At 40.0% G+C, this 21223-nt stretch overlaps 1 protein-coding gene across 4 annotated transcripts in view; it reads left to right on the forward strand.

The window, feature by feature from the left end:
• The window catches only part of ERC1 (ELKS/RAB6-interacting/CAST family member 1), a 434994-nt gene that overhangs the window by 46898 nt on the left and 366873 nt on the right, over positions 1-21223 (forward strand). For all 4 annotated transcript variants that reach the window (XR_007500261.1, XR_007500262.1, XM_049783202.1 and 1 more), the window contains exon 2: positions 5475-5891. Coding sequence is in view for 2 of the 4 variants with exons in the window: in XM_049783202.1 (XP_049639159.1) it covers positions 5475-5891 (417 nt within the window). In the remaining 2 variants the exon portion in view is untranslated. The remainder of the gene's footprint in view (positions 1-5474; positions 5892-21223) is intronic.

Below are 21223 nucleotides of genomic sequence, written 5' to 3' on the forward strand. Positions count from 1 at the left end.
AACTAATCTCCTCTGTATATAGCTTGTTGTGTAGATTGGGTATCGATTCTGTTGTCATTGACTTTGGGTCTGGTGTTTAAGTCTGATCATTTTTTCTCTCTACTTAATGTTCATACAACTGTTTGGTCTTGGTACCATCCAACCCCCTCTCCCCCTAATTTATGAGTCAGAACAAGATGATTCAGGTTATGTTTCTGTTTGGAAAAAAAAGAGAAAAAAGAAAAAGACTGGGAGGAGTCCATCTAGACAGAGGTTATAAATATCAATTTAAAAGAAGAAAGGGAAAAAAGAAAAACATAGCAACAAACAAACAAAACTCCAAAACCAGCAACTACAAAAAAGCACAACAGCAACAAAAAACAACCACCACCAAATAATAACCACAAGGAAAAACAAAAAAGGAGGGCTGGTGTGGCAAGGTTTTGGGCCTTTTTTTTTTTTTTTTTTTTTTTTTTTGCATAGGCACAGTAAGTATTGGGGAAATTAGAAAGGGAATTTTCTTGGCCTACGAGATACAGGGGTTCTCCGAAGCCCCTGAAGCATACTATCATGGGAACAACTACAGGTTTTGTACGTGCTCATTACATACAAAAATAATTTTAATTAAAACAAAATAAAATAAACCTTTGAAGCACAAAGGTTCTAACCAACTTAGAACTTCTGGGTGTGGATCCAGAATATCAGAATTTTTTAGGGCTACCCTACCCCCAGTTTTATTCTGATAGGTAATTAAAACAAAACTTACTGGTTTGAATGAAATCCTAAATGTTACAATTTTTGGATCACTGTTGGATTTGGAACAAAGGGTGGAAGTTGGTGGATATTTAACTCTTGAGTCATTGGATGAATACTATATTCAGCCACTGCTTAGGAAAAAATTCTGTTTAGAAAGAATCCCTTGGAAGTGACTCTTAAGTGAACCTTAAACCTTGGAAGACCAAGTGACTTGCTTAAAGTACCTCCTCAAGGATTCTTTATTCCCGAAGTTTTGATTTGATTAAAGTGAAGAAGAACTTGGCAAATGACTTTTCCATGTATCTTTACATAGAATAATGGCTTTATATAGACCTTGTATCTTTAACTATTTTTGTCCGAATATCTACAAATAGATGCAGTTTCTTCTGAGTCAACAGCACTGTGCTTGGATGGTCTCAATGTAACCAAGTTCTTAGAAACTACTTAATAACAAGGGAAAGCCTTTAGTTATAAATGCAGTGAAGTGTGAAGAAAATGTTATTTATATAATATCTTAAATTTGAAATGTTATTAGTGGCAGGTAGCGAAGTCATGAGATTAAAAAGGTACTGTTTGAAAGCACTTGAAAAATAAGGATTCGGGGCCAGAGAGTACAGTGGGTAGGGCATTTGTCTTGCATGTGGCTGACACGGGTTCAATCCTTGTCTTTCCATATAGTTCCCTGAGTGTCAGGAGTGATTACCGAGTGCTGAGTCAGTAATTCACATGAATGCCACCAGGTGAATAATTGAAGGACTGATAGAATGGAAGGAAGAAAATGAATCTTTTTGTGTTCAAAAATGTTATTAGCTAGATAGATCTATATATAATATTGCGTGGGTTTTTTTTGATCATGAAAAATTCAAGACTAAAGAACTTATCTTGGGGTAAGATCATTTCATAAGTACAACATTTAATTGACCGTATATTCTATTTACAGTTTTTGTTGTTGTTTTGGCCACATCTGGTGTCACTCAGAGGTTATTCCTGGCTCTGCACTTAGAAATTTCTTCTGGCAGGCTCAGGGGACCATATGGGATGCCGGGAATTGAACCAGGGTCGGTCCCTTGTTGGCCGCGTATAAGGCAAAAGCCCTGCTGCTGTGCTGTTGCTGTGGCCCACAGTTTGTTTTTTTAACCAACCTTTTATCTTGCTAGATATGATTTGAATCCTTGATGCTACATATGTTTGAACATCTTGAGAGCACTGCCATTTCTTTTTCTTTTTTTTTTTTGGGGGGGGGGGCATATCTGGTGACACTCAGGCGTTACTCCTGGCTATGTGCTCAGAAATCGCTCCTGGCTTGGGGGACCATATGGGACACCAGGGGATCAAACCGAAGTCCGTCCTAGGCTAGCACGCACAAGGCAGATTTGCGCCACCGCTTTGGCCATTTCTTGAGAGTCCTTAGTATAGAGCTAGGAACAATCCCTGACCAATACTAGTGTGACCTCAGAACAAACAAACAAAAAATATCTGGTTCAGGGGCCAGAATGATATAATGTTATTTATATATGAAAATAAGTTAAATTGAAAATAAAATTTTTTCTAAAAAGAAATCAAAAGAAATTGTCAAACAAAAGCTTAGGAAACATAATGTAACATAAACACCCAATGAAAAGTTATTTTTCTTAATAGCTCTTAAAAGTGGATTAGAAAAGTGTCAAGTGCCCCACAACAAAATGGACAAAGAGATATCTAGAACAAGAACAGATGAGTCACAAAGCCATACAAAGTGTTAGTGCTAGTACGTAAGTAAATAAATACTCAATTTAGTTTGTTACTTAAAGAAATTCCTGGAAAAAGAAAGGAAGGCATCAAAATATCCAAGATGCAAAAGGTCTTCCATTGTTTGTAACATACTCAACCGTACAGCTGCCCATGCTCTTCATTTAAGCAATTCTGTTTGACTCCAAGAAAGCATAAGAAACATACAAAGAAATGAAGTCATTAATCACTAGCTAGTAGTGAAAAATAAGAATATTAATTAATATTAATATTTGTTAGTAGTTGTAGATGAATAATTAATTAATATTGTGGAATTCTGTGGCTAACACCCTCTCAGTTTTTAAGAATAGTGATAAAATGTATACCAAAATTTACCGTCTTCATCATTTTTCACGGGTGTGAAAATGAGTGAAATAAGTGAAAATGAGTCCACTCATTTCATGAAAATCCAGTGACCTTCACGGGCACTGCCCAGTCCATTCATACTGTGTAGCTGTCACTGCCTTTCCTTCCTAAATTCCTCTGTATTCTAAAGACAGATTGAATCTCCTAACCCTTGAGACAATAACTTGTCATTTGTCATGGTCATCCCTGTTTTTGGAAATCTGCTTTTATTTTCATCTCTACACATGACCACTGTTAATATCTCATATTGGTGAATTCTTGTACACTTTTTGACTTCTTTAGTTTATTCTTAGTTTGTTGGTTTATTTTGTTCTTAGTTTTTACCTATGTTAAAGCCATATTTTTTGGTCTGAAAATTTTAACGTTTTCTCTTTATTTTTATTATTCTTTCCATTTTATTATTATACAAATATAATTTAGGTCCTTTGTTTGCAAGAATGTTTTAAGAATTGCTTATGGTTTTGATGTAGAGTGCTTCCTTGCCTCACTATCTTCAGTGTGCTAAAAGTCCTCCACGAGTGTCTTCCTGTTATCTCCATTTCACCCCTTATTTAGTAATCGTAGTTCTAGAACCCAGGGCCAGTCATTGTTAATACTTGATACTGTCTTGTTATGTTTTCTGTATTTTGTTCTTCTGTATGCTACAGAGTAAGATTATCTGGCATTTGTCGCATCCATTTTATAGTAAATTGCGTGGTTTTTTGTTTCGTTTGTTTTGTTTTGTTTTTGGGTCACACCCACTGGCTACTTGGCTCTGAAATTACTCTTGATGGATCCTAGGGGACCATATGGGAGATTTGAACCTAAGTCAGAAACATGCAAGGCAAGCACCCTGCCCACTGGGATTATTGCTTTGGTCTCCCAACTAACCAGGATTTTCTTTCCTTATAGCTCTATAGACTATGTTGCTTAATTCTTGTGCAGTTTTATAAAAACATATTTCTTAAAACTATATAGCAAATATTTTTGTTCCTCCCATTTTGTAAAAGTAGCAAACTGTACACAGTACTCTGAGCGTTGTTGAAGTCTACTTCTTTCTTATTGTTTCTTTTATTTCCCCTCTACACCTGGCAGTTCTCAAAGGTTGCTTCTGGATCAGAACTCAGCAACCACTCCTGATGGAGCTCAGTGCTTGGGGGACCATATGGGATGTGGGAGATTGAACCCAGGCCAGCTGCATGCAAGGCAAACTCCCTATCTCTCTGGCCCCTTATTGCTCGTGTACAAGAGAGAGACAGAGAGAGAGACACAGAGAGAGACAGAGACAGTGAGAGAAAGAAGAAAAGAAGAGAGATGAGAGAGAGAAACAGAGAAAGTAGAAAAAGAAGAGAGATTCCATGTGCAGTTACCAAAAGTACAAAGAACAAAATATAAAAGCTACCCTAGCCATAGGCAATGGTAATTACTTACATCCTTTTACATTTTGGGTATATGCTGAGGTTTTCCCTTCTCAAATGCTTTAGTAGTTACCTGAATTTACTATTTCATATTATGTCTTTAATCACCTATTTATATTCCTCTGTGTAAAATACTTTTTGGGTTTTGTTTTAAGCCTTGAATTATATTCATACTTTTGGGATTGTGGTGGCTTCTGGAGTAGGAGAATTGCTTGGATTTGAATACCTACTCTATCAGTGATAGTATGAGATTGGGCTAGTTACTGACATATCATTTAACATTAAAACAATCCTTAAGATTAAAATGGCTAGTGAGGTGGCACTAGAGGTAAGGTGTCTGCCTTGCATAGCCAAGGAAGGGTTTGATCCCCCAGCGCCCCATATGGTCCCCCAAGCCAGGGGCAATTTCTGAGCACTTAGCCAGAAGTAACCCCTGAGCATCAAACGGGTGTGGCCCGAAAAACCAAAAAAAAAAAAAAAAGAAAAAAAAGAAAAAGATTAAAATAATTAAAACATGAAAAGTTTTTGGCATAATGTTTTTGTTGTTTTGGGGCCACACCCAGCGGTGCTCAGGAGTTCCTCTTGGCCATGCTCTTGGGTCAGCTTCATGCAAGGCAGGTGCTCTACTCGCTGTACTGTCATTTTAGTCCCTATTTTTGTCATAGTTTATGCAAAGTAAGATTATCTTTTTCGTTCCCTGTTAGTACTTGGAGTGGGGGATATATATCAGAATAGGGATTGAACTAAGGTTAGCCCATTGCAAGACAAGTGCCTTAACCCCTGCACTATTTCTCTAGTCCTCTTTATTACTTAATTTCCTGTTGCGACTGAACGTATATTAAATGACATTAAAAATGATCTCGATTACTTTTTTGGTTTAGTTTGATTTTGGGCCACCCCTGTAGGTGTTCTGGATTTCCTCTTGGATGTGCACTGAGAGTGAGAGACCACTCCCCATGGTGCTGGGAATCAAAACTCAGTTTGGCCTCATGCAAGGCAAACACCTTTCCCGCTGTTCTATCTCTGGCCCCCTCTCAGTCACTTTTAAAGACAATGTCAAAGAATACAGTGAATCCTACTTTACTAAATAAAGAAGTTCTGTAAGCCCCGAGAGCCACTTTCTAGCTCTCTTCAATCTGCTCTGTTTTTGGCATTGGAGGAAGAAAGCGGTTTTAAGGTTTTTGCTTTTTGTTTTTGTCTCTATTCTAGCACATGCAAATGACAATACAGGCCCTCCAGGATGAACTGCGGATCCAGCGGGACTTGAACCAACTGTTTCAGCAGGATAGTAGCAGCAGGACGGGTGAACCTTGTGTGGCAGAGCTGACAGAGGAGAACTTTCAGAGGCTCCATGCTGAGCACGAGAGGCAAGCCAAAGAACTGTTCCTTCTCCGAAAGACGCTGGAGGAAATGGAGCTGCGCATCGAAACTCAGAAGCAAACCCTCAATGCCCGGGATGAATCCATTAAGAAGCTTCTGGAGATGTTGCAGAGCAAAGGACTTTCTGCTAAGGCGACTGAGGAAGACCATGAGAGAACAAGACGACTAGCAGAGGCAGAAATGCATGTCCACCATCTAGAAAGCCTTTTGGAGCAAAAGGAAAAAGAGAACAATATGCTGAGAGAGGTCAGTGACCATTTATTTTTTGTTTATTATGAACTACTGTCCCCCCAATTAATCACTTCCCCAAATAAATTTGTATGTTTTTCTTTTCTTTTCTTTTCTTTTCTTTTTTTTTTTTTTTTTTGTTTTGTTTTTGGGTCACACCCGGCTGTGCTAAGGGGTTACTCCCGGCTCTACGCTCAGAAATCGCTCCTGGCAGGCACAGGGGACCATATGGGATGCCGGGATTCGAACCACCGTCCTTCTGCATGAAAGGCAAACACCTTACCTCCATGCTGTCTCTCCAGCCCTGTATGTTTTTCAATACCAGTGAAAGAGCATTTTCTTGGCAATTTGGTGCTTTATGGGTTTTTTGATGTTCTCTCATAAATGAAATCATTCACTGGTATTATGTAGCTTAAATAACCTTATGTCCACCTCCCCTTTCATTCCCTTGCTTATGTCTCTGGACTCATTTTAAGTCACAATGGCAGAATATTCATAGAGATATATGCAAGAAAACTAGAATCATAGCAGCAGCTATAGCTCAACTTGAAAACATTTCTAAAAGAACAAGCAGTTGCTTTCTAAAGTTAATAAATCTCAGTTTAGGTGTGCTCATAGTCCTTGGCGGCAGTAATGGACATTTGCTCTGTTTCCATGGAAACCGTTGCCTTGTTATAAAGGATATGTGATAAAAATCATTGGCTGCCATGGTGGCTCACTGTGAAAGAGCCGTAGTGGCCTGCTGCCGCTTTTATTTTAGAGAAGAAATTTGGACTTTAGCTGATCACTGAGACTATTGATAAAGTGTTACTTTCTCAGGTTGTTTTATTTTAAGAAAAAAGACAAGAAGAATTTATATTGAAAATTTATTTGTTTATTTATTTTTTACTTTTATTTCTTTTTTTTTTTTTTTTTTTTTAGTTTTTGGGGCCATATCCAGTGGTGCTCAGGTTACTCATGGCTCTGCATGCAGGGATCGCTCCTGGCAAGCTCTGGGGACCATATGTGGTTCAAGGCATTGAATTTGGGTTGGCCACTTGCAAGGCAAATACTCTACTATTTTTCCAGCCCTTCATCTTATACTAAATTGAAGAAAATTTATAGCTTTGTGGTCAAAGGTAATCCTGATCACATTTTGCAGGGGGAAAAATGTTTCAGAGCATGTCATCTCAGTTTGAATAATTTCCTTTGTTTTCTTGGGGTTGAAGGGCTTGGGCCACACCTATTGGGCTCAGGGCTTACTCCTGGCTCTGTGCTTAAGGATCACTCCTGGGGCCAGAGAGATAGCACAGTGAAAGGGCATTTGCCTTGCAAGCAGCAGTCCCAGGACTAACGGTGGTTCGAATCCGGCCATCTCATATGGTCCCCCGTGCCTGCCAGGAGCGATTTCTGAGCAGAGAGCCAGGAGTAACCCCTGAGCGCTGTCGGGTGTGACCCAAAAACTAAAAGCCCCCCCCCCCAAAATAAAGGATCACTCCTGGGGTGCTTTGAGGATTTGTGGTGCCAGGGATCACACTTGAGGTGGTCTTACGGTAAACCAAGTGCTTTATCCCCTCTATTATTAATCCAGCTCTCAATAATTTCTTTTAAATTGATATGTGTGGACAGTAGTAAGAACAAAATAGGGGCTGGAGAGATAGCATGGAGGTAAGGCGTTTGCCTTTCATGCAGAAGGTCATCGGTTCGAATCCCAGCGTCCCATATGGTCCCCTGTGCCTGCCAGGAGCAATTTCTGAGCATGGAGCCAGGAATAACCCCTGAGCACTGCCGGGTGTGACCCAAAAACCACAAAAAAAAAAAAAAAAAAAAAAAAAAAGAACAAAATAGAATTTTTCCATAGCAGAAAATGTTAGTTTTAAAAGAAAATGTCTGGGACCGGAGAAATAGCATGAAGGTAAGGCATTTGCTTGCATGCAAAAAGACCGGGGTTGGAATCCTGGCATCCCAAATGGTCCTCCGAGCCTGTCAGGAATGATTTCTGAGCGTAGAGCCAGGAGTAACCCCTGAGCGCTGCCAGGTGTGATCCCCAAAAAAACAAAAAAAAAACCAAAAAAAGAATAAAAAAGAAAAAAGAAAATGTCTAAAGTACTTGTAATAAATTGCTCCATAATTTTTCTTCTGTTAAAAAATCTGAATATACATTTAGAGCGAAGACACATTTTTTGGGAAGTAGAAATTCAGTGTTTTTTAAAAATACAATATTATGTTATAGGTAGTATGGTAAAGTTTGCTGTATTTTAAAATTAGAAAAAAATTTAGGGGTCTGGAGAGATAGCACAATGGCGTTTGCCTTGCAAGCAGCTGATTCAGGACCAAAGGTGGTTGGTTCGAATCCCAGTGTCCCATATGGTCCCCCGTGCCTGCCAGGAGCTATTTCTGAGCAGACAGCCAGGAGTAATCCCTGAGCACCGCCGGGTGTGGCCCAAACACCAAAAAAATTAAAATTTAGGAAAAATTAGCTCAAGATATTTATGGTAATTGTTAATTTTATATTACCATTTAAAAAAAATAATTCTATGTTTTCTATGTTACTTTTCCTTTTAATGATAAAATTACTGTGGCAGAGAGAGTAATTTATATATCACGTTTTGGGGTGCTAGGAATATTATGTAGTTGCACAATCAGATAGGTTAGCCTCTATTTAATTGTCTCTATTGAGCATTTGAAATGTGACTTAGGTGACTGAGAAGTGCATTTGGCGTTTTATTTAAATATAAGTAACTTAAGGGGCTGGAGCGATAGCGCAGGATAGGACGCTTGCCTTACATGTGGCTGACCCAAGACGGACCTGGGTTCTATCCCTAGTGTCCCATATGGTCTCCAACCCAGGAGTGATTGATTTCTGAGTGCAGAGCTAGGAGTAACTCCTGAGCGTCACTGGGTGTGGCCCAAAAACCAACAAAAAACCAAAAAGTAACTTATAATTAAATTTAATTAAACCCAAGTATCTACATACAATCATGTAGGGAACGGTACTTATACATAATGTAATTCCATTGGCCTTCTTTTTTTTTGACGCGTGAGAAACTCCCAAGCCACTTCTGGTGATAGTTGGCCAACCAGGCAGGGAGTTTAGTGCTCAGGCTTGAGAATGTGGTTGCACTTCTGGGAATGACCAGGGCCATCCTAGGAGTGCTCAGCGGCCTCCTGGACCACATCTAGAGATGAAGGGGATGTCCCTTGGTATCTGGAATTAGAGCCTGGTCATGCACATGCCCGGCATCTGCCCTAACCATTGTGCTGTCTCCTGGCTCCTCATCTTTTCTTAACAGATTTGTTTTGACCATCTTTTTATCCCGTATAAATAGATTTTCTGTAATTTCAAATAAAAAGTTGCACTTTGTTCTTAAAAATATTTGGGCAGAGAGAGGCAACTTTAACCATATCTGGCCTCAGTGCTCTCAGGTCACTCGGAGAGGTACTCGGTACTAGGCTGACCATCATCATGCAGGATACAAACCTGGACTTTCCATGTGAAAATCATGTGCTCTGGCCCTTTGAACTCTTCCAGGCCATGAGTTCAGTATCTTTTTCTGTAGAAAGATGAGATCATGATTAATATTTTAGTATTACAAAATTGCTTCACTGAATATCTTTAATCTTCTATCCGGTACTGTTTTTTTTCTTTCTTTTTTTTCTTTTCTTGGTTTTTGGGCCACACCCGGCGGTGCTCAGGGGTCACTCCTGGCTGTCTGCTCAGAAATGGCTCCTGGCAGGCTCGGGGGACCATATGGGAAGCCGGGATTCGAACCGATGACCTCCTGCATGAAAGGCAAACGCCCTACCTCCATGCTATCTCTCCGGCCCCAAGTTGGTTATTTTTTTTAGTTTTTGGGTCACACCCAGCGGTGCTCAGGGGTTCCTCCTGGCTGTCTGCTCAGAAACAGCTCCTGGCAGGCACGGGGGACCCTATGGGACACCGGGATTCGAACCAACCACCTTGGGTCCTGGATCGGCTGCTTGCAAGGCAAACGCCGCTGTGCTATCTCTCCGGGCCCTTTTTTTTTCTTTAGATAGATTCCTTGAAATGAATTTTATTCAATCAGAGATCATACACATTTTGGAAATGAAATAATCGCCTTTACTAGAGTGACTGGACTACTTTGTCCTCTCAGTAGAACATATGGGATTCTTATGATTAATCTGCAGCCATGTATGTTGTGCTGGTCAGTAGTGCTTTTGAAATTTTTCTCCCAGGACTAGAGCAGCAGTACAGTGGGTAAGGGTACTTGTCTTGGATGTGATGACCTGGGTTGGATCCTTGGCACACAGTATGCTGAGCCCTAAACCCTTGAGCACAGAGACAGGAGTAAGCCCAAAGCACAGCCAGGTGTATTCCCCCAGCCCTGTCCCTCAGGAAAAATTTCTCCTGGTTTTCTTACAAACTTATTTTAATGACACAATCAAGAGTGGTCATAGAATATTATTTGAAACTGTAAAGAAAAATCTGAAATAGCATGCAACCTTGGCAGCTTTACCAGCACCATCATACACTTTCCTTGTTTTGGGGCCATACTCGGTGGTGCTCAGGGTAATCCTGGCCCTGTGCATAAGGATCTCTTCTTGTAGGACTCGGGATCCTGCTGAGTGCTGGAAGCCAAACTCAGGTTGACCTCAAGTAGTTGCTCCAACCCCCGTCATCATGTTTTTATTGCTTTTGTACTTGAGTACTTCAGCTCATGTCAATTTACTTTTGAGTCATGCAGCTAACAAACAGCCAATTGTTAAGAATCATGAAATATGATATTATTCTATCAGAGAGCAGTCAGACATAGGGTAAATAGGAAAAGTGAATTTAAGACTGATGTTCAAATGACAAGGTATATTGGAGCCAGAGCCATAGGACAGTGAGGACGGCACTTGCCTTACACAAATTTTGCCTAGGTTCAATTCCTGGCATCCCTTATAGTCCCCTGAGCACAGCCAGGAATAATTTCTGAGGGCAGAGCTAGGAGTGAACTCTGAGTGTTTGTCATTGTGGCCCCAAAACCAAAAATAAATAAATGAATAAATAAAAAAAAATAAAGGGAAAGAAAAGAAGAAATAAAAAAATGAAAGGAAAAGAAAAAAATCAAATAACACGATAGAAATATAAATAGCAATGTGAAAAGAAATATATAGCTTTTGTTAGTCACACTGACAAAATTTTTCAGTTGCTCATAACATCTTTTATGAATAAAATGATGCTGATTAGCATTATTTAAGAGAAAGAAATTATTATTTTAGAAAAACATTTAGAATGTTTGTTTTCCTTTCAAGATTTAGCTCAAGTTTTGATTCTTTAATGTCCTTCCTTGTGAAATTCTTTATTTAGGCATAGATAAGTCATTATTATATACTTTTATGTGTGTCTTTTTATTGTTCATTTAATTTATTTTTTGTTTTGGTTTTTGGGCCACACCTGACAGCGCTTAGGGGTTACTCCTGGCTCTACACTCAGAAATTGCTCCTGGCGGGCATGGGAGACCACATGGGATGCTAGGATTTGAATCACCGTTCTTCTACGTGCAAGGCAAACGCCTTACCTTCATGCGATCTCTCTGGCCCCTCATTTAATTATCTTTCTATCTCTCTGGCTCCTCATTTAATATTTTTTTCAAATATTTTTTTTATATTGCCATTGTCTAAACAGGGGTCTCAAACTCGTGGCCCACGGGCCACAAACGGCCTTCCGTACAACATTTTGTGGTCCTGCCCTAGAGAAATCTTTTTTTGTTTTGTTTTGTTTTAATTGTTTGGGTCACAACCCCCAGTGTTCAAGGCTTACTACTGACTTTGCACTCAAGGATCACCTCGACTTTGCCTCCTGCGGCCCGCAGTTAAATTGAGTTTGAGACCCTTGGTCTAACAAATATACTGTGGGTTCTAAAGAATATTAGTTAAATAGTATAAATTAGTCAAAGAAATTTAAATGGTGGAACTCACCCCCCTAAAAAAAAAACCCAACCAGAATGATACTCTTTCCCCCCTCCTCCAGCAAATATGACTTGATGCTAAAGTTTGGTGAAGGTTAAGAAACAATTAAAATAAATCTTACACAGTGGTAGGGCATTTAGTTTGCACTTGGCCCACCCGGGACAGACCCGGGTTTGATCCCCACCATTCCATATAGTCCCCTGAGCCTGCCAGGAGTGATTTCTGAGCGCAGGGCCTGGAGTAACAAACCCTGGTGTGGCCCAACCACCCCTTGCCCCAATAAATCTTGCATATGAGTTTGATATTATAAGATGTCAGCATATAAAACCAATTATTTTTAAATGGAAGTGACATTGATTTATATGTCATCATTGTTATAATGATGTGAGTTTAAGTGTCTAAGTTTATTCAAGGAGTTTATTCTAGAATGCTAGTATAGCTTAAGAGGCCATGCACAATTATAATTTATAACAGTTAAAAGGAAAAGAGGACTTGTGTATTTATTTGGCATCTTAAACATAATATCTAAAGTGTTATAGACATTATGATAAAAACTGGCCCAAATTTACTCAGTAAGAATTGATGATATTTTTATAGCATGACTTAGGTTAAAAAAATGTGTATTAGGAGCTGGAGAGGTGGTGCTAGAGGTAAGGCATCTGCCTTGTGCGCGCTAGCCTAGGACGGACCACTGTTCGACCCCCTCCTCCCCCGCGGCCCATATGGTTCTCCCAAGCAAGAGGCGATTTTTGAGCACTTAGCTAGGAGTAACCCCTGGGTGTCAAATGGCCCAAAAAAAACAAACAAAAAACCTCCCAAAATTGTATATTACAGGCATGTATCTTAAACTAATAGCCAGTATCATATTGTGACATAACTAGATCCATCCAGGGTAGGAAGAGTCAAAGATAAGCAGTGGCGCAAGTGGTAGGGTGCTTGCCTTGCATGCCCTAACCTAGCACAGACCCAGTTAGATCCCCTGGCATCCCATTTGGTCCCCTAAGCCAGGAGTAAGCCCTGAGTGTCACTGGGTGTGGCCCCCCAAAAAAGAGAGAAAAAAGATAGTTGTACTCATCAGATTGCTTTGAAAATGTTAGGCCACTCCTATAATAAGAGAATGGGACAAATAATAGCAATGGTGTTGGGAGGGTTAGGGCTAAATTTTCATTATATTATAGATGGAGACATTAATATAGAGATGTCACCTTTCCCAAAATGTTTAAAGTTAGTGTAACCCCAATAGAAAAACTCTTGAAACATGCCCAAATGTTACTATAATTGATAAGATCATTGCAGGAACACTTGCAGAGTATACTCTGATGTATATATTTTAAAGGCACTGATGTAAGTGCTATATTTTGTAAGTACCAAATTATTGGTCATTGAAACAGACTTAGAAACCAGAAATAATTGAGTTTGATAGAATTATGAGTGTTTTGGAATAACAGTCATATGGCTGGAAAAGTTACCTAGTTGCATCAAATTAAATTCCACATGAAATAAAGAGCTTCTTAATAATGGAAAAATAAAAGAAAGAAAATAAAAGTAAATAAAAAGCTTGCATTTTTTTTTTTTTGTAGTTTTTGGGTCACACCTGGCAGTGCTCAGGGCTTACTCCTGGCTCCATGCTCAGAAATTGCTCCTGGCAGGCACAGGGGACCATATGGGATGCCGGGATTCGAACCGATGACCTTTTGCATGAAAGGCAAACGCCTTACCTCCATGCTATCTCTCCTGCCCCAAAGCTTGCAATCTTAACCTTAAATTATTTGGTATTAAGTATTCTTTTAGTAATAATACATGAATCATCACTGAACAAAAAGTTAGCAATAGGATAAAATTATAAAAGTTCAAAATTAGATGTGATTAAATTTTTGGTTAAATAAGTAAAAATCTTGAAATCAGTATAAAATTAAAAATGATGAATAAAAAAAAGCTTTCTATCATGATATATTTGGAGGCATTCTCCCCCCCTTTTCGCCAGCATCTGAAATATTGATGTTTCTGATGATCATTGGTATCATTTCAGATTGGTTAAAATACACCAAAATGGTATTCATGCTCTGTAATATTTGTAGTTATGACCATAGTTCCATCAATAACAGGTAAATATTTCTCCCAAATGAAAGGCTCAAGTTAGGAACATATAATTTTAATTAAGCATTTAATTTACTGTTTGTATAAAATAGATTTTTAATTGTTGAGGTACCTTTCCCTTCATTGATGGAAGAGTGAAGACATCTATTGGACAAATACTGAACTGCATTCAAGTGTTGAAGACTTGAGGTTTTAGCTCATGGAGCGTTTAGAAACAAATGTTAGAGCTGTGGTTCTCTTATAACTTAATGTTCAATACTCAAATTGTGGCTCTACATTGTCAAAACATATTCAAATTGGCTATGAAATTTTGGATCTGTAATTCATATGTGTGCCAGTGTATGTAGACGAAACAAATAATACATTCTATATGTATATTAGCTTCTGTTTATAAAGCTGGAGTTTTTGTGGTCAATAACATTTGTTTAGGGGCCGGAGAGATGGCACAGCAGTAGGGCATTTGCCTTGCACACGGCTGACCCAGGATGAACTGTGGTTCAATCTCCTGGTGTCCTATATGGTCCCCCAAGCCAGGAGTGATTTCTGGGCGTAGCCAGGAGTAACCCCTGAGTGTCACAGGGTGTGGGCTAAAATTAAAAACAAACAAACCAAAACATTTGTTAAAAGTAGTATGCTATTTTTCACTTTATTATATTTTATTTATGATTATTTTTTGTTGTTATTTTGTTTTGTATTTGGGCCACACCTGGTAATGCTTAGGTGTTACTTCTGGCTATGTGCTCAGAAATTGCTCTTGGCTTGGGGGACCATATGGGACGCTGGGGGATTGAACTGTGGTCTATCTTAGGCTAGCACAGGCAAGGCAGACACTTTACCCCTTGTGTCATCACTTCAGCCCCCCCCCCCTTTTTTTTTTTTGTTTTTTTTTTTGGTTTTTGGGTCATACCAATGCCGCTCAGGAGTCACTCCTAGCTCTTCACTCAGAAATTGCTCCTGGGGACCATATGGGATGCCAGGAATTGAACCTGGATCCGTCCTTAGTCGGCTGCGTGTAAGGCAAATGCCCTACTAAAGTACTATTTCTCCAGCCCTGTAATATTTTATTTTAATCAACAAAACTTATTTTATTTTTTAAATATATATATCTTTATTTAAGCACCATGATTATACAAGCATGTTTGTAGTTGGGTTTCAGTCATAAACAGAATAACCCCCTTCACCAGTGCAACATTCCCACCACCAATGCCAATGTTGTGTGTGTGTGTGTGTGTGTGTCCCCCCCCCCCCGCCTGTATTCGGGACAGGCATTCTACCTCCCTCATTCTTTAACATTGTCATGCTAGTTGTTAGTGTAGTTATTTCCCTAACAGTGTTCACCACTATTTGTGGTGAGCTTCAGATTGTGAGCCGGTCCTTCTAACCCTTAACTCTATTGTCTCTGGGCCTTATTACAGAAATGTCTTTAAATTTTCTTAAAACCCATAGATGAATGAGACTATTCTGTGTGTGTCTTTCTCTCCTTTGACTAATTTCACTCAGCATAGTAGATTCCATATACATCTATGTATAGGAACATTTCATAACTTTATCTCTCCTGACTGCTGCATTATATTCCATTGTGTATATTATAAAGAAACACAGTTTCTTTAGCCATTCATCTGTTGAAGGGCATCTTGGTTGTTTCAGAGTCTGGCTATTGTAAATAGCACTACAATGAATATAGGTATGAGGAAGGGATTTTTGCATTGTATTTTTGTGTTTCTAGGGTAGGAATTCTCTAGGAGTGGAATAGCTGGATCATACTACAAGTAAGATTTTCTTGGGGTTTATAGTGATATATAAGGATAAAGTTTGTAATGTGTGAATAGGTTCTAGATTAGGAATTTTGAATCTAGCATAGCCAATGAATGCTTGTCTGCATCAACTGGCTGTAAATCTCCAGCAGACGAGATCTTGGGGGGAAAGATAGTAGAAAAATAGAAGCAACAGGCTTGATCTGCAAGCCCAGGCTCTCCCTTGAACAGACATCTCATGCCTTGTCTTGATGTTTCTTTGCTTGCTTATTTCCTTCCACTCTGGGAAAGCCTGTGTGCTCTCTCGAACACGTACATTTCCTCTCTTTCTCTCCTCTCACATATTTTTGGCAAGTTGTATTCAATAAAAACTTTCTCATCACTAAAAAAATTTAAAAAAGGAAAATTATGGAAAGGGAAAAAGCAATCCTTAATTACTTCTTTGGATATGATTTTGGAAAACGAAGATTATTTTCTATCTTTGCTTCCTTTTTGTGTCACTTGTCTCTCATTTTCATTGTGACAAGAAAATACCATTTTTCAGCATAATGCTAAGGTTGTAAAGCATTCAGAGACACTGCTATTTTGCACTGGTTAAGATCCAGAAACTTCGCTCTTCAAGCCATGTTTTTTCCCCTTGAACATGGATCTTGCTGGCTTGTCTCTGTGCTTCTTGGCTTGCCCCAGTCTACTGCGGAGGAGCCTGTGTTCTCTCTGGAACACACATTTTTACTTTCCCTCTCCTCTCGTCTTTCTAAATAGGTTTCAGTATAAACTGTCTTGCTTCACATACAGAGAGAGATACAGGAAAGGCAGTGAGGATTCTTTTGGTTTACTTGCTCCTTCATTATCTTTCTTTTCTTTATGTTGTGAATAAGGAAGCTCAGGGCTCATATGTAGAGGATTATCTCTGGGAAGAGAATTCAGAGGCATCTGGAGCACATGAAAACATAATTGTTGTTATATGGCATTTTGCATATTGTAATCTATAATATATCTTATGGATTATTATACAGTATATATTCTAATGTGACATATCCAATAGGCTTTAGATAATTAGTGCATAATAATGGTCCTTAGTTTTGGGCTATACCTGACAGTGCTCAAGCCTTGCTTTTGGCTTTGTGCTCAAGGATCACACTCCTGGTGGTGCTGAGGGACCATGTGTGGAGTGGGGGGATCACACCTAGATTGGCTATATAAAGAAAGTGCCTTAACCCTTGTACTACCTCTCCAGCTCCTAGAACTTCTACCCTTGGCCCAAGGGTTCTGAAGAACACAGCCTGAAAATGAAAAAAATAATTGAGGGCTGGGAGATAGATGAGAGGGGCAGAGCGCATGCCTACCCTCAAGAGTAAGTCGTGAGATCAGTCACGCACTTCATGCTCATGCACCATGGGCCTCTTCCCCTCTCGGCCACCCCTCCCTCCTGCCACCTCACACCAGCAATGTCAGGTGTTGCCTCACTGGTGCTCAGCTCCTTCGGGCCGAGCAGCACCATATCACAGGACTTGAGCCTGGCCAATCAGTGTCTTATGGCTTGGCAGAGTCTTATGAGTAAACTTTGGGTCCCCCAGGACTATTGGAGAAGAACACCCCATGCTTCCCACCAAAGAGATCAGATATAAATATTATTCTTCAGCCAAAATGACTTTCTGTTGTGTAAGTGAACTTAAAAAAAAGAGAAAGGGACTGGAGAGATAACATGGAGTTTGCCTTGCATGTAGAAGGACGGTGGTTCGAATCCCGGCATCCCACATGGTCCCCCGAGCCTGCCAGGAGCGATTTCTGAGTGTAGAGCCAGGAATAATCCCTGAGCGCTGCCGGGTGTGACCCAAAAACCAAACCAAACAAACAAAAAAAAAGAGAAACAGGGCCAGAGTGATAGCTCAGTGGTAGGTCATTTGCCTTGCATACAGACGACCTGGGACAGACCTAGGTTTGATCCCCGGCATCCCATATGGTCCCTGAGCCTGCCAGGAGTAACCCATGAGCAATGCTAAGTGTGGTTCAAAAACAAACAAACAAACAAAAAAGAAAATGAAAGAATATATATGCATAAATATTTACACTTATTTTCTAACTGTAGGTTAGTAATTTTTATTACTACTTTTTTATTTTTTATTTAGAGGGAAGAAAATTAACTTATTTTTTTGTCTCTACCACAGTTGACTGCAAATATGGCTAATTTTCTCTGCTTTTTATTTTTTAGCTCACCCACACCTGGTGGTGCTCAGAGCTTACTCCTGGCTCTGTGCCCAAGGGTCATTCCTAGCAGAATTGGGGGATTCTATGAGGTGCCAAGAATTAAAGCCAGGTTGGCCACATGTGAGGCAAATAGATTCCCTACTTGCTATACTTATTGCTCTTGCCCTCATTTGCTCTGTATACTAGTGTTCTTTGAGTGAAAACTTTTAGACCCCAAAGAGTATGGCATAGCATATTCTATTTCTTTTGTTCGGCTAAACCCCTCCTCCTTCCCACCCTCCCTCCCTCCCTCCTTCCCTCTCCCCTCCTTCACCCCCCTTTTATGGTTTTTGGCTTACACCCGGCAGTGCTCAGGGCTTACTCCTGGCTCTATGCTCAGAAATCCCTCCTGGTAGGCTCGGGGGACCATACGGGGTGTCAGGACTCGAACCACCATCCTTCTGCATGCAAGGCAAATGCCTTTACCTCCATGCTATCTCTCCAGTCCCATCCTCCTCCCCTCTCTTCCCATCTTCCCTTCTCTCCTTCCCTCTGCTGTGCTCAGAGTTTATTCCTAGCTCTGTTCTTGGGTAGATCATTCACGACAGTGCTTGGTGCACCATATGTGGTGCTAGGAATAGAACTCAGGTCAGCTGCATGCAAGACAAACACCTTGCCTGCTTATCTCTCTGGCCCGTCATTTCTAAATTCAGAGTAGTTTCTCTTATTAGGAATTCATGAGTCAAAAGCTTGATGTGCTCCTAGGGAATAGGGAATTTATCAGCTCATTGACTGCCAGATGTGTTCATAATGAGATTTAATGTGCAGGCCTCCAAATGGAGATCTGCTACGAGTGATAGGTCTTAAAATATCCTAATAGAAAACTCGATGCCTGTGAATGGCTTAAGATATATCCTAATTCCTTTACCAAGAAAGATCTTTTTGAGAAAATGCATTTCTGTTTCCTGTTCTGTTTGCTATCTGGTTGCTATGGCTTAAAATAAAATTATAGTAATTTTACTTTGAAACATTTGGAAATTTACTTCAGAGAGAGTCTGAAAAGAATGGACAAGGGCAAGGATGTTGGGTCTCTGTAATGGTATACAGGCAGAGTATCTGTAAATATCTAAACTAGTGGATCTAGCACAGGGTTAAAGAATAGCAATTAAACTTGAAAACTGTAACTGTCAAGCAGTCAGGTTTGGGAAGGAGGGAGACTGGGGTGTGCGTTGAGTGGCAGGATGGGGACCTGGTCGGGGTGGTGGTATTGTAGATGTGAACATTGTGGGCCTGAAAATCTAAATCACAGTAAATGAAATTTGAAAGAGGAAAAAAACAATAGGAGAAAAAGTGAGTTCAAAATCCAAATTATGGCATCTGGGAGATAGCGCAGGATTCAAAGGTGCATGGCCTGGATTGCCCTAGGAACTGAGATTGGTCCTTGGCTCTTCCATTGCCATTCTACTCCAGTACTCCTGGAGCCTCTGGTCACTGCTGTGTGCTGTGGCCTCGATGGTTGCCCACAGTGCATTCATGGCGGCATTGCACTTTTGGGCTACATCACTGAGTTACTGCGTGATGGACTAAGTATTGCTGAGAGAAGACTTTGGGTTCCCTGAACATTGCTTGGGAAGTTCCTCCCCCTACAAGAAATCCAGCCAGGTGATTCTCAGTTGTGAGATACACATTTAATATTTCTGAGTAGGTAAGAGTGAAATTCTATATGAAAAATGGAAGGTATTGGTTATATTGGATGCTGTTAATATTATTCACAACTAACAGGATTCTTTATTTTTTCATTTTTAAGATTTGTGCTTATTTATTGGGCAAATATTTATTGCATGCCCAATCGATTGCTTGCTTACATTATAGAGGACAGATTCAATGTGGACAAATTAGAGACTTGGAGGATTCTGATACAGGGTTGTTTCGGTTGAGGTTAGAGATATAATGCCCTGAATTAACATGTGCAGGTTCTCTCCTGGATTTAAGCAAATTTGCTCTTTTCCTTAATAAAGGGTTAGGTTTTACAAGCATTAGTTTGCATGTGGATTAACTTGATCCTTACAAGGCTTACTTTTAAACACTGGCCTGATTTATAATAGCCTTTTCCCGAGGGCTAGATTATATCCATTCTTAATATCTCGTTTTCCTGGTGTACACTAAATGTTTCTGATGTTCCTCCACTTTGGATTTGGAATTTGAATCTCTCTATTCCCTTGTGAATTCAGTTGCTAAATTAAATTCATGGCTCTTTCATATTTTTCCTTGCCCAGTTGTTGTTCTTTGTCAGATGTAGTGAAGTCCTCCTCTGCATGCAGCCTTCGTATTTGGCGGAAAACTCAAGGGGAGTCCTGTCGTATTAGTCACCACTGTTTTCCTGGCTAACTGCCTCTAACATTTCCCCTGCTGTTATTAAGTCTTACTGTTGATTTGTCTTTGGAGTGCTTCAAGACTGCTGTTTTCTGTTTGGGCTTCCTCTCTCTGCACCCCATAGTAGAGAGCCAGTCTAGGCGATCACTTTTTTTTCCTCTTCACTTAACGATCAGAATCCTGTGTTACTTGTTGTCCAGTATCAAAAACAGTCATTTTCTGCATTTTGTGTAATTTTTTTTTTTGTTTTGGGGGCCACTCCTGGCGGCGCTCATTGGTTACTCCTGGCTCTGCACTCAGAAATTATTCCTGGCAAGTTCAGAGATGCCAGGGATCGAACCCTGGTCTTCTGCATGCAAGGCAAATGCCCTACCCACTGTGCAATTTGCTCTGGCCCAGTTTTTAAAGAAAGTATGGTTAGAAGGATCAGCTTGAATTTAGTATGGTCATATCATATTAATCTTGTAGAAGTGTGAAGTGCTTCTTTCTTCCCTTCAGTGGGAAATGCACCAAAGGATTTTAAAACAGGCTAGTGCTGAGCTTTGTTGCTGCTTTGATCAGGAATACCCCAGTGCTTTCTTGAGAATGGACACAAAGGAGAAGGAAACTAAATGGAGGCAGTTGCAGCGATCTGGATTTAGATTAGATGGGGAATGGAGTGGAATGGATGAGAAATGATTTGAAGATAGAAATTAGGGCCAGCCATTGAATTGGTTGTGGGACATGAAGATTCAGAGGCTATGGAAGAACACTCAGGCGTTGGTCCGGAGCCTTGGGGTTGCTTTCTCTCTGTTTCTTGAGATGGGAGATTCTTCTTTAAGAGGCTCATCCAATGTGGGACTAGGCTGAGGGTGAAAAAGTGATGAATTTTGTTTGGGATAAATTAAATTTGGGTTACCTATTGGACATCAAAATGGAGTGCTAAATGCGAAGTTACATAAATGGCACCCGAAGAGCAGAGAACAGGTCTAGACATTTACCAGGATCTCTGTTGAGACTTAAAGCCATTTTGATGAGACAGTT

This window comes from Suncus etruscus, chromosome 11 (genome assembly GCF_024139225.1).
Source record: "Suncus etruscus isolate mSunEtr1 chromosome 11, mSunEtr1.pri.cur, whole genome shotgun sequence".
NCBI classification, from domain to species: Eukaryota; Metazoa; Chordata; class Mammalia; order Eulipotyphla; family Soricidae; genus Suncus; species Suncus etruscus.